This window comes from Tamandua tetradactyla, chromosome 14 (assembly GCF_023851605.1).
Source record: "Tamandua tetradactyla isolate mTamTet1 chromosome 14, mTamTet1.pri, whole genome shotgun sequence".
Taxonomy (NCBI): Eukaryota; Metazoa; Chordata; class Mammalia; order Pilosa; family Myrmecophagidae; genus Tamandua; species Tamandua tetradactyla.
Genome location: NC_135340.1, coordinates 2155256 through 2168730, shown reverse-complemented (window position 1 = coordinate 2168730; position 13475 = coordinate 2155256). Strand labels below are relative to the sequence as shown.

General features: G+C 44.1%; 2 protein-coding genes across 9 annotated transcripts in view; one reads left to right on the top strand and one right to left on the bottom strand.

Annotated features, from left to right (window-relative positions):
- Positions 1–580, bottom strand: part of L2HGDH (L-2-hydroxyglutarate dehydrogenase) — a 103146-nt gene extending 102566 nt beyond the window's left edge. For 5 of the 6 annotated variants that reach the window (XM_077126801.1, XM_077126802.1, XM_077126804.1 and 2 more), the window contains exon 1: positions 370–579. In XM_077126801.1, coding sequence (XP_076982916.1) covers positions 370–527 — 158 coding nt within the window. In that variant the 5' untranslated portion in view covers positions 528–579. Of the gene's footprint in view, positions 1–369 lie in introns of all 6 variants that reach the window. The other variant, XM_077126805.1, reaches the window with a different exon arrangement.
- A 244-nt stretch (positions 581–824) lies between these two features.
- On the top strand, positions 825–13043 carry DMAC2L (distal membrane arm assembly component 2 like). 3 transcript variants are annotated; one of them, XM_077126799.1, is made up of 6 exons: positions 831–933; positions 2272–2382; positions 9062–9179; positions 10091–10299; positions 11464–11635; positions 12910–13043. In XM_077126799.1, the coding sequence occupies exons 3-6, from the start codon at positions 9067–9069 to the stop codon at positions 13022–13024; spliced, it is 609 nt and encodes a 202-aa protein (XP_076982914.1). In that variant the 5' UTR covers positions 831–933; positions 2272–2382; positions 9062–9066; the 3' UTR covers positions 13025–13043. The 3 variants fall into 3 exon arrangements, with proteins under 3 accessions (XP_076982912.1, XP_076982914.1, XP_076982913.1); XM_077126798.1 differs by having other exon boundaries at positions 2272–2404; XM_077126797.1 differs by lacking the exon at positions 2272–2382 and having other exon boundaries at positions 825–933.
- The last annotated feature ends 432 nt before the right edge of the window (positions 13044–13475 follow it).

The window sequence follows — 13475 nt, the reverse complement described above, 5'->3', positions numbered from 1 at the left end:
CACAGGGCCCGGACGCGGCAGGCTGCGTTTAGCGGACGAGCAACCTCCAGGGGCGCCGGTCCGAGGCGGCCTCGGGCTCCCGGCCACACAGCAGCGCGCTGGGGCACCGAACGCCCCAAAAGACCCACCTACGGGACAGACGAGGCCCTGCGCCCAGGGAGCCCTCACCCGGCCGCGGCCGGCCGCCTCACTCCTTCCCTCCGGCCGCAGACACAGGCACCGGGACCCACGGGGGAGGCTGGCCTCCACAGGACCCCGCTCTTCTCTCATCCCCGGGGCAGGGAAGGAAACGCTGAGGCGTCGGACCGGCACGGCCGCCTCTGAGCCCCGCGGCCGCGCAGAGGCGAAGGCGGGCCGGCCGCCACTCACCTGGTGCTGGCACGGCGGCCACAGCGGGAGCTCACGTTCAGCGGCCAGGGCCTCCCCCGCGCCGGCCCGCAAACCCCAGGGAAGCCCGCGGGGAGGCCCCCACGGGCCCACCCGCAGGCGCCACTCACGTGGCATAGTCTCGGCACCATCGCCGCCATCCCCTCGGCTGCTTGGGCCACCACAGCCCGCAGCGTGAGCCTCGCTCGGCCCGAGTCGCGGCGTGCGTAAGTCCCGCCCGCACCCACACCGCGGCCAATAAGGCGCGCGCCTTTGCCGCACGTGGGAGTGTCCGCCGGCGGCCAATGAACCTTTCGCCTTTGCCACATGTGGGCGTGGCCGGCGGCGGCCACGGACGCGCGCCTTTGCCACACGTGGGCGCGGCCGGCAGCCAATGAGGCGTGGGCCTTGCCACACGTGGGAGCGGCCGGCGACCAATGAGGCGCGGGCCTTTGCCACACGTGGGAGCGGCCGGCGGCGGCCCACGGACGCGCGCGGCTGAGGGCGAAGGGCGGGTGGGCGCTGCGGTAGTCGCGGGGTCGCTCCTCGCCCCCTCGGTCTGACGCTGTGAGTAGAGGAGCTGGGCCCCTGCCCGGCAAAAGCCGGCCCTTGCGGGTGCGCGCTCAGCGGTCTCCCGCCTCCCATCGGGGGTTTTGACCGCCGCCGCCTGGCAGCCTCGGGGCCGCGGGAGGAGTCGGGCCGTGCGCTGCGTGGAGAGTCCTGTCCGGGCGGGCCCAGCAGGCCCTGCGTGGGCCGCGCACCTGCGTCTCCCGCTCGGCCCCTCGGACGCTGTCCACTGCGGCGTGCCGTCCCTGGGCCTGGCGCTCTCTCCGCAGGGAGCAGCTTCTTGGTCACCCCCATTCCTGACACCCTGAAACGGGCTTCCTTCGTGGGGACCCCGGTGGGGTCGCCCATTCATCTGTTCTCCCTGTAAAGGTCGCCCACCCTGTACCCAGCTGGGCGCTAGCGTACCGGCAGCTCCGGACAGCTGGCCTCTTCCTTCCTCAGGCCCTGGGTCCTCTTCTTCAGTGCTGGTCGAGATCCGGCTGAAGGTCTGGGCTGGCTGCTCCGCCGCGCGCCTGTCTTCACTCCTGCTCTCTTTGCAAGGAGCTAGATGGGCTGAGTTCTTGCAGGACAGACCCAACCTTGTGAGGTGGATGCTCTGTACCGCCGTCCAGCTGTTTCACCCCTAGCTGGTTTCTGTGCTTGGGGACAGTTTTTAAATTTTAAGGTCAGGACAGCTGAAGGGAGCAGCTGACATTGTCAGCTTTGTTTTACAGCGAGGCAATTAAGTGAATCACACAAATGTTTTGGTTTTCCAGTGCATGTAAAGTTATGTTTATACTATACTGTATAGTATGTTTATATACAGTATAGCATATTTTTTTAGGGAAAAAAATACTTTATATTCCTAAAAAATGTTGGCCATCATCTGAGCCTTCATTGAGGCATCATTTTTTCTTGGTGGAGGGTCCTACCTGAGGTTGAAGGCTGCGGACTGATCGGGGTGGGGCTTACAAAGGTTGGGGTGGCTGTGGCAGTTTCTTAAAATGAGACAACAATGAGGTTTGCCATAGGGATCCTTTCATGAAAGACGTCTGTGTAGTATAGGATGCTGTTAGCATTTTCCCCCACAGTAGAAAATCTAAATTGGACCCAATCCTCACAAACGCTGTTGCTGCTTCATCAACTAAGTTTATGTAATATTCTAAATCCTCTGTTGTCATTTCAACAATGTTCACAGCATCTTAACCAAGAGTAGAATCCATCTCAAGAAATAATTTTCTTGGCTCATCCATAAAGAGCAACTCCTCATCCATTAAAGTTTTATCATGAGCTTGCAGCAGTTCAGCCAGATGGACAGGCTCCACTTCTAATCTCTTGCTCTGTCTACCACATTTGCAGTTACTTCCTCCACTGAAATCTTGAACACTTCACACTCATCTGTGAGGATTGGAATCAACTTCTTCCGACTTCCCGTGTTGATGTTTTGACCACCTCCCAAGAATCACAGAGGTTCTTAAAGGCAACTAGACTGGTGAATCCTTTCCAGAAGGCTGTCAGTTTACCTTGCCCAGATCCGTTGGAGGAATCACTGCCTCTGGCAGCTATAGCCTTTTAAAATGTATTTCTTCAATAATAAGCCTGGGAAGTCAAAAAGGCTCTTTGATTCCTGGGCTGCAGAATGGGTGATTTGTTAGCGGGCGTATAAACAACATTGATCTCGTTGTACACCTCCAGCAGAGCTCATGGGTGACCAGGTGCATTGTCAGTGAGCAATGCTTATTTTGACAGGAGTCTTTTTTTCTGAAGTCATCTCAACAGTGAAAATAGTATACCATGTTATAAACAGATGTACTGTCATCCATACTTTGTTGCTCCATTTGTATGACACAGGCAGAGTTGATTTAGCCTAATTTTTAAGGGCCTTAGGATCTTCACAATAGTAAATGAATATTGGCTTTAATTTAAAGTCACCAGCTGCATTAGCCCCTGACAAAAGGGTCAGCCTGTCCTTTGAAGCCTTGAAACCAGGTCTTGCACTTTGATGTTACGGAGACAGCTAAGCTTATGAACCAACCTCTGCTAGCCTCACATTTCTTCTGAAGCATCTTTACTGCTCTTCGCTTTCACAGAATTGGAGAGAATTTGCACCTTGCTCTAGATTAGGCCTTGGCTTGAGACAATGCTGTGGCTTGTTTGAACTGTCCAGACCACTAACACCTTCATATCAGCAATACGGTGGTTTGGACTTTTTATCATTTGTCTGTTCACTGGAGTAATACTTCTAATTTCCTTCAGGAACTTTTCTGTTGATTCACAACATGGCTAACTGGTACAACTGGCCTAGCTTTCAGCCTTGCTCAGCTTTTGACATGCCTTCCTCACTAAGCTTAATCATTTCTGGCTTTTGATTTAAAGTGAGAGATGTGCAACTCTTCACTTGAACACGTCAGGGCCTTTTTAGGGTTACTAATTGGCCTAATTTCATTATTGTTGTGTCTCCCTGTCCAAAGACAGGGGAAGAAACAGGGTGCAGCTCATTTGGGGAACAGTCAGAACAGACAGTATTTATCAGTTAAGTTTGCCATCTTATTTGGACATGATTCATGTCATCCCAAAACAATTCCAGTAGAAATATCAAAGGTCACTGGTAACAGATCACTTTAACACGCTTACCAATGATGAAAAAGTTTGAAATAACGTGAGAATTACCAAAACATGACACAGACACAAAGTGAGCATATGCTGATGAGAAAATGATGCTGATAGACTTGGTGTAGGGTTGCCACAAACCTTCAATTTGTAAAAAAGAGAAAAAACAGTATCTGCAAAGTGCAGTAAAACCAGGTATACCTGTAACTGTATTGCAGGAAAGACTTTACTTGTCTGACTCTTTGTTCTCCTCATTAGTCAGGTGACTTGGGGAAGTTGTCCACCTCTGTACCTCAGCCCCTCTTCTGTGGGCTCGTAGTAGAGGTAACAGTGTCTCCATCACGGGGATATTGACCAGGTTACATGGGAGAAGTCTTGGCCAGTGTTTAACCACATACCTTGGACCAGGTGTTTAGGGAAGCCTCGGCAAATGATGGCCTTTATTATTTTGAAAGTGGTTCTCTACCCAGGCAATTGTGCAACTTTTGCCTTATTTATGAAAACACAGTATAGAAAGCTGCTTGCCGTTCCCTCACCAATGGAAAAATAGATGGTTATTTTTAAAGTTAAACTTATTTTGAGACAACTGTAGACTCCCCCAGTCTCCCCCGTGATAACATCATGCTTTAGTGCAGTATCACAGTCAGGGTATTGACCTTGATCTTATTTAGATTTTCCAAGTTTAACTTGTACTCACTAGTACATTTAGTTTTTCACAATTTTTATTATATGTGTAAGTTTGTGTCTCCGCCATCACAGTAAAGTACAGCACAGTTACATGGCTACAAGGATTCTGGAAGTTGCCGTTTTATAAGCACACCCCCGCCTCCCCCTGAGGGCCCCTCCCCAGTGCTTCCTTTCTACAATGTTTCATTTCAGGGTATTAAATAAATGGCATCTAACAGTACATAACCTTTTGGCTTTTGTTCACTCAGAATAATTCTCTGGAGAGTCATCTTGGTGGTTGAGTGTATCAATAGTTTCATTCCTTTTTATTGCTGATCAGTATTACTTGGTGAGGTACAGTTGTTGAAGGACATCTGGGTTGTTTTAGGGTTTAACTATTACGACTTAAACTACTGTTCATTCATGTACAGGTTTTTGTGTGAGTTTAAATTTTTATTTCTCTGAGATGAATGCTCAGCAAGTGCAGCAAATGCTCAATACATGCTTAGTTTTGTAAGAAACCACCATATACTTTTTCCAGAGTGGCTGTTACATGTTAAAATCCCACCAGCAATGTATGAGTTATCCAGTTTCCCCTCATCCTCTCCAGCATTTGATGTTGTCACTATTTTTTATTTTGACAGTCTGATAGGTGTGTAGTGGAGATTTAGTTTGCAGAGGATGTAGTTGATTTGTTACTAGGCTGAATGTATATAGTATTATGCATCTTGAAGGATTGTGGTCAAACTTTCATGGGGCAGCTGGGCCCATGGTAGTGGGTTTCTTCATTACTGTGTGATTTGAGGGGAGGGTTTCTCAGTTTAACAAGGGTAAAAAAAACTCATAATGCACATGCTGTTTTTATAAAATTTTCTCTGCTTGACTCCCGTTCCTTCCACTCCCCATCCATCCCAACTTACACATTAGTTGTTTCAATTAAGTAGCTCAAGTCAAGAGTCCACCTGTACTTTCTTGTGGCTAGATGGCACCACCCTCGCCTGAGAATTCATCGTAGAATTCTCATAAACTCTACATCTACGCAGATGTAGAATTTATGAGAACTTGGTTCAGTGAGTGCCCCATGACCTTGGGCTAGGACTGGCTTTTGAGACCTCAGCGTCCAACTCTTACTGAATTGCTGTGTTGGCCCATTTCAGTGTACAGGCTCTGCACAGCTCAGGGTTAAAACCGGTCTCAATGGTGTGTGATTTGCGGGATGGGGTTGTAATTTGGAAAAAAAAAACCCTCTCTTTTTCTGATGCCACTCCAGCCCTCTCTCCATATTTTACCATCCTTGTGAACTAGTACACTAGTTCAATCTTTTTTTGATAACCACCAAATTTAAATGTCACCTGCTTTTTCTTAGCCATCACTCTAAATAACTGCATTTAATATGTAAGTCAGAACTTCTACTTTAAAAATTAATTATTTGTATACAAACAGGAAAACTCTGAATCAAACCTACTCAGAAAACACCTGTGCATTATCCTATTTTGAGTAACACAGTAGAGATCTGGCCTCCTCAAAGTCACAAACAAAATTGCATTTCAGAAACATCTGTTACAAACTGGTGGATCTAAGCCATATTCTGACAGAAGGTTTGGTTGTGTTTCATTTTTTTTTTAAATGTTAATTTCTTGGAGTATGTATATTGCAGCAATTAGAAGTTATTTCAAAACTTTTCACTTTCAATTCATTTGAGCTAAATTCACTGACTTGCCAGTAGAGGGCCTGCAGTCCTGGAAAGTAGGCACAGAGGTAACTGCTTAGATCAAGGAAGAATAATTCCCAAACATCAGTTAGCAAAGTAGCAGTTGAGAAGGTAAAAACTCAGCAATTTATTTTGTACCCTTATTGACAAATAGAAATTTAATTTTCATGTTTAAATTAGTTTAAATACATCTAGCGATTTTAAGGATCACAGCTGAAGTAAATTTGCCTCTCCTTAAACAGAATAAAAGATAGGCCACAATGAATCAAGTCATAGTATTTCAAATTTCACAAAGTTTTCTAATTTACCTGCTTAATAACAGTTCTTCTGGTTTTACCTTTCTTCATGGAAATATTTTAACCACTAAAGACTATTAATTAATAAATATTTATTAAATTCTTGCTTTGGGGGATGGCACTGTTCTAGGTGATGAGAAAAAAATGGAAATAAATAAACTGTGATCCTTATTTTTCCTTTTACTCTGCATACTTTTTCATTTTCTTCCTAACCTGAAAGTCTTAATCATCCTTCAAGACCCACCTCAAAAGTCACCTCCAGGGCGGGCCACGGTGGCTCTGGCAGAGTCCTCGCCTGCCATGACGGAGACGCGGCTTCGACCCCCGGTGCCTGCCCATGCCAAAATAAAGCAGGGACCTCCAGTGTGACGCCTTCTCACTCCCTTCTAAGGCTCTCGAAGCACTTGTTCGTACCTCTCAGATACCACGCTGCTGTTATCGGTCTGTCTTCTTCTTTAGATATACATTCTATGAGGAAAGAAACCACGCCCTTTTGAATTTCTCCTCCTTGTTTTGTCTGTTGCTTTACCATTGTAATTCCTGCACTAAGGTAGCAGATATTCAATAAATATCTCTTGAGTGAGTGAGTAAATGAATGAATGAATGGTGATGGCCTTTGAGTGGGGTTTTGAGGATGGGTAAGATTTCCACAGACAGGACTGAGAGGGAAGTTAAGAGAGAATAGTGTGAGTCGGAGGAAACCTCCGACTGTAAATGAGGTTAGCAATGTCTGGAGTTATTAGCAGTGAGTGCAGGTGGAGAGAGTGTTAGGGAAAAGTTGGGAAGGGTTGAGAGTGTCAGAGGAGGTAGCAGGAGGAGAAGTTTGCAGTGCTGAAGGGATGAAGAGAGTCGGGGTGGGTGATCCCAGGGTTCCGTCCTCAGGCCTCGTCTTTCACTCTTCCACACCTCAGCATCCCCAGTCACTTCCTCTCACATCTAGGGTGGCTGCCATTCGTTGTTACTCTTCCTAATTCTCATCATTCTCCTGAGCTCTAGAGCCATCCAGTAATTTAAGAAAGAGTCCTGAACTGGCAGAAGAGAGAACTGGGCTCAAGTTTCAGTGTGGCCACTAATTAGCCATGAAAATTGGGGAAGTCCCTTTAAACAAATGCATTTATTAATACCCTACCTTGTTTCAGATAGGATTTAGGGTGTTGGTAAGTTACTTATTATCCGGGCTTCAATTTCTACCGCATAAGAGGTTTGGTGTAGGTGATCTGGGTCCCTTCCAGCTTATACATTTTGTGGCTCTGATTCCAGTCACTGGTTGGTCATCTCCACTTAGAAGTCCCGCCAACACTTCACATGCAGAATATGAAAAATTGAACTGATAACCCTGCCCTCCTGCTTGATTTCTGTTAATGGTTTCTACCAGTGATCCAGGACCAAACTCTTCGTGTCATCTTCAGTTCCTCTGACACTCACCCCTACTTCTCACTTTCTAAGCATGTGATACCTAACTCAAATGGCATGCCCATCCTCCCCACTCAGCCCCTTTTTATGGCTACATGTAGTTCAAGCCCCTGTTGGCCGTTTAACCCATTCTATTGACTCTTGGTCCTAACGCTACTTTCTGAGTAACAATCCCAAAATTGTAGTTGTAACGGCGCCAAGGCTGTTTTAATCTCAGTGACTCCCAACTCCCTGCAGAATAGAGTCCAATTCCCTGGCTGAGCATGTGCGACCCTTCACGCCCTGACTATGCAGATCATCAGCTGCTTTTCTCATGAACCCCATGTTCTAACCAAACCAAACTACAACATGGCTTAAACTTTCCCACCACAGCTCATAATCTGAAATACCCTTGCCTGACATCTTTGTGGGCTAAAATCCTCTGTCCTTATTTGTAACTCTTTGGAGGCATTTATCAGATTCTGACTACTCAATAACTTATTTTAGCCCACTCCTTCCTGCACTAGATTTTCAGCTCCTTGAAAGCATACATACACACACCTGACACACAAGTAGAGAAATATGAGTTGCAATAAATCAGATTGAGACCCAGTTCAAAAATCTTCTCAGCACATAGATTTTTAGAGCTAGGAACAATCTGAGGAAATCATCTGTTTTTACAAATGAGAAAACCAAGGGTCAGAGAGGTGAAGTTACTTGCCCAGTCTTTCCCAGCTGCCCTTACACAATTCTTTGCTTGCACTGTTCTGGTGACACTTCTTGCAGCCTAGTCATTAGGTGTGTTTTCATGTCTCATCTCTCTTCCTGGATATAAGTGTCTTAAGATCTGAACTATAGTTTGCTCATATCAGTACCACTGCAGAGCTAAGCAGAGTGCTTGCTTACAGTAGGTGTTCATAAAACATTTTCTAAATCGAGATGATGTTTAGAGATCAGCTAAAGGTATTAATTAGATTTGGGGAAGAGTTCATTTGCTGTAGTCTTCTATGATTATGGCATGCAGCTTTGTGGCAGGCGAGAGAGAGGAAAAAGTTCAAGAATGGAGCAGCCCTTGACACACTGCTCCCTAGGTGATTTTAGTTTGTTATTCTGATAGTGGAAATGTAGATTGGGAGTGGAACTGGTTTTAGCAAATTTATAGTTGTATTGTCTGAACGGACACAAGATGGCAAACTGCACACAGGCTGGAACTGAGTGACAGCTGAACAATGAGATTTAATGTTAAGGCTGGAAGGAACCTTAGAGACCATCCAGTCCAACTCCTTGTTTTGGCAGCCAAAGAAACTGAGAACCAGAGACAGGATCTGACTAGCTCAGTAATTGTTGAGTGCAAGTGAGTCATCAGCTTTATCAGCACAAAAGCATTGACTAAAGATGTAAAGTAAGTTACTATTTGTATGGGACTCTGGTTGCCAGCTGCTGATCTAATATAAGTGCTGTTTTGTGTGTCTAGATCAAATGATGCTGTTTGGAAAACTTGCTCAGCAGTTGTACGGCTTAAACTTCAAGAAGCTCCCGTGGTCATGTGACTCCAGATGCTTCTGGGGCTGGTTGAACGCAGTGTTTAATAAGTAAGTTATGCTAACTAGAGGGAAGAAATGTGGGGACTGTTACAGCCAGATGAGTTCCCAGTAGCTCGTTATCTCTTGTATTTCAAATGTTTTTGAAGCAATATGTGCAGTATGATCCTAATCTTGTTTAAAAACAAACAAGACATACACACAAACAGGGATAAAAGACCTGAAAAATAGATTCTAAAATATTAGCTGTGGCTGTCTGGGTTTGCAAGATTTCAGTGATTCTACTTTTCTTATTTGTCTTTTTTGACACTTTTCAAGTTTTATACAATGAATATTTGTTACATTTACAATGAGGAAATTTCAATAAATGTAATTTTAAGATATTTTATTCTATGGCTTCTTAAGGAATATAGGTAGCCTTTTGAATATCTGTAAGCCAATTCAAATTTTTAAAAAAGTAGTAGGCAACATGCTTAGGAGTATCTGAGACCGATGAAACTCAGCTTCCCCTCATTGCTTAATTTAGCATTATGACCACTAACTAGAGAAAAAGGCATATGTGGAAATTCATAAATATCACTTGAAGAGGTTAATTTGAACATAGGTTCAAAATTATTCCCTTTTTAAGTCTTTCGTTATTAATCAGGAGATAACCAGTTGTCGTTCATTCAGTACGTAGTTGCTGGACGCCTTCTGGTGTCAGGACTGTGCCTCACAGGAGCCCAGGAAGACTCAGTCCTGCCTCATCATCTTATGGGAAGATAACGTACCTCGACAGAGCTCACTTGAAAACAAAACAAAAAGCAGTAGCAGATAGAGCTAACGTACCTTCTTTTTTGCGTGGATATCACTAATACGCTTATGACCCTCAGGCATCTGAAATGAAATGTTGAGTGCTCTGTGTTTATGTTGGGGCTGATGAATCTAGTAAGTGCAGACCAGCTTTGCTCTCTTGCCGCCAGGGTGGATCATGAGCGCATCAGGGCTGTCGGCCCCGACCGGGCGGCCTCAGAGTGGCTGCTGCGTTGTGGGGCCACGCTGCGCTACCACGGCCAGGAGAAGTGGCAGGAGGACTACAACCTCCTCCCCACGGGCCCACTGCACAAGTACAAGATCCAAGCGATTGACGCCACCAACTCTTGTATCATGAGCATCGGATTTGACCACATGGGTAAAGGCCACTTCCACTTTACCTCCGAGAGATGCAGCGGGCCTCCCGGGACCACGTTCTCCGTTGACTCACTGTCACGGTCATAGCTGTGTCCCTTTTTGACCACTTCAGTACACTCCAGTTTGTTTCTTCCTGTGCTTGATATTCATTTTCACATTAAAGGGAGGTTACAAACACTTCCTCTCCTTCCTCCCCTCATATGTTAGCTTTCTGGGACTGCTGTAACAAAGCACCACAGACTGGGTGCTTGAAGCCACGGTAATGCATTCCCTCACATTTTGGCAGGCTGGAAGTCTGGCGGGAGGGCTGTGCGCCCTCGGAGGCTCTAAGAGGCATGCAGGTTCCACGCCTCTCTCCTAGCTCTGTGCGGTTGCTGGCAATCCTTGGCATTTCTTGGCTTGCAAACATATCCCTCCAGTCTCTGCCTCTGATGCCAAATGGCACACTCCCCTCTCTCCGTGTCTGTCTCTAGATTCACGTGGCCTTCTTGTAAGAACACCAGTCATTGGGTTTAGGATTCACCTTAACCCAGTGTGAACTCATTTTAACTTGATTATATCTGTAAAGACCCTATTTCCAAAAAAGGTCAAATTCATAGGTACTGGGGGCTAAGATTTCGACATCTCTTTTGGAGGGATACAGTTCAAACCATAACCCTTTTCTAAGCTTGTCCGTACATGCCTTTATTCTGTAGCCTGACTTCAAATTCAAGGCCTTTGTTATTGCTGTCAGACTTCTACCACCGAGAAACCCTCACTAATGCAGAAATCATTGTGTCCACGCAGCTTCTCCCTAGGTGGGCATGTTTTCCTCCAGTGCATGAACATCTGATTGCAGGATGCTTTGATATGCAGCTCATTACCACAGCCTTTACCGTGAATGCTCTGTGTGGTTAACAGGGTGGCTGGTGGTCTGAGTTTTCCTGGGACTGAGAGGTTCCTCCAGGTCATGGAACTTTGGTGTTAAAACCAGGCGGCCCCAGGGCAGGCCACAGTGGCTCAGCAGACAGACTTTTTGCCTGCCACGCTGGAGACCCAGGTTCGTTTCCTGGTGCCTGTCCCTGTAAAACAAAAAACAAAAAACCAGGCAGGCCCCAGGCAAACCAGGACAGTTCTTCAGCATAAGGTTAAAACAGATTGTTAAATTGCACTTTTCCCCCCACAGAGGGCCTAGAGCATGTTCAAAAAATAAAGCTGTGCAAGTGTCATTATGTCGAGGACGAGTGTTTGGAGAGGCTTAGTCGAATTGAAAATTTACAAAGAAGCATATTGGAAATGGAAATAATTTCCTGTGGGAATATCACAGACAAAGGCATCATTGCTTTGCATCACTTAAGGTAGGTGGTCAAAGCCAAAGTGGAAACTGATAATGATGTTAAGGTAAATAATCAGGATTTGAAACAATTGAGGGATGGTATCTTTTATTTATTCATTTTTTTTAGTTTTGAAAACCATAAGAAAATGAATTCGTTTTCATCTACAATCCTTAAAACAGTTAAAATTATCAACCTGAATATATTAAGGTAATATTGTATTTTAAGGGAGTATGCTTTATAAAAATTAAATTTACATAAAAAAAAATCTACGCAATAGCATTGTGCCTGCCACTATTAGCTCTCCATAAGCATTAGCTACTATTGTTCCTCTCCATCTTTTAAAGAAATTTCCCCCATGTTCTTGGTATTCTTAAGACATTTGGCATATGCTGATCAGCATTTAATTCTATAATTAAGTTTCATAAAAGCAAAAACCTTGAAATAGTCAACTTTCTGTCCCTGGAGCCTAGGACACTGTCTGATCCTATACTACATTTTAAAAGCATGCATCTGTTAGTCAAGAAGCCTAGGACACTGTCTGATCCCATACTACATTTTAAAAGCATGCATCCATTAGTCAAGAAGCTGTTTTCTGTTCACTTCTACCGCCAACCAGTCCCACTGCAATAGCAGTCACCCAACTTCAAATGTAAAAGCAGGTAATACTAGTAAGGAAGTTTTCATTCTCAAATTGCAGAATTCTGAGTCTTATCAGAGTGATGAAGAGAGAATGTATATTTGTTCATCAAATCCCTATTTTAGAGCTCCGTTGTTAGGTTTTGAATCATTACTGTGTTTCTGCTTTAATATGTAATGCACCTTCCAATAACCTCAGGGTTCCAGGAAGCTTGAGAAGTTTTAAACATTGGAACCAGAAGTACTGGGTTGGTTATCTTTCACGTCTGTTGAGGCTTCGAGGCTTCATCTTCTAATAGAAAATATTGAGTTCCTTTAAGAAACTTCCTAATTTTTTCCTGTTTTGGATTAAGATTCAATCTTATATTTCACATGCAAAGCAATTTATGCCATAATCTACATATAGTATTTGGAAAGTAGATTCAGCTGGAAATATTGACGTAATTCAGAACGACTAAACTTTGCAAAGCTTGGCTTAGTTCCTAGCATGAATTTCATTTATAGTGCTGTGTGAGTACTGCTCCAGCAGTCAGTTTAAAGAGCCAGGGTAACATAAATATAGTCTGTCTGCAAACCTTCCTAAGTCAGTCAAGTTTACTTTTAATGCTATATGAGTAAGGTCAAATTGAAGTGAATTTCTTTTCTTTCTCTATTTGCAGAAACCTCAAGTATTTGTTCTTAAGTGATCTTCCTGGAGTAAAAGAAAAAGAAAAACTTGTCCAAATATTTCAGACAACACTTCCTTCTCTGGAACTAAAATTACAGTTGAAGTAAAAGAACAAAAAAAAAATAATCAAGTGTCTTAACTTATTTCAGTATAAAAGTCATTTGAGATTGTTGTTCCTAAACAGTAACAAATACCGTATAATCATCACAGAACTATAAAGGTGTCATATCATGGCATTTTAAAGGGAAAAGGGCATGCTGAGTTCATTATACATAGAAAATAAAAATCCAGATGTGACTCACTAAAGTTACTAAGTTGGATGTGAGAATTTATGTACAGTAAATCATTTTAAGAAAATTGAAAAACAGGTAGCGTTTTAATTATATATTACTTAATATAGATATCTATATAGGTGTCACTTGATGTAGATAGGTACTGATAGAGAATTCTTCAAAAAGATTTCAATGTGCAACAGATAATTCCTTATTGAATTATAAAGTAATTTACATTTTACTACAACTCTAAAGTTATTTAAACCTCTGGAATAAATGCACAATA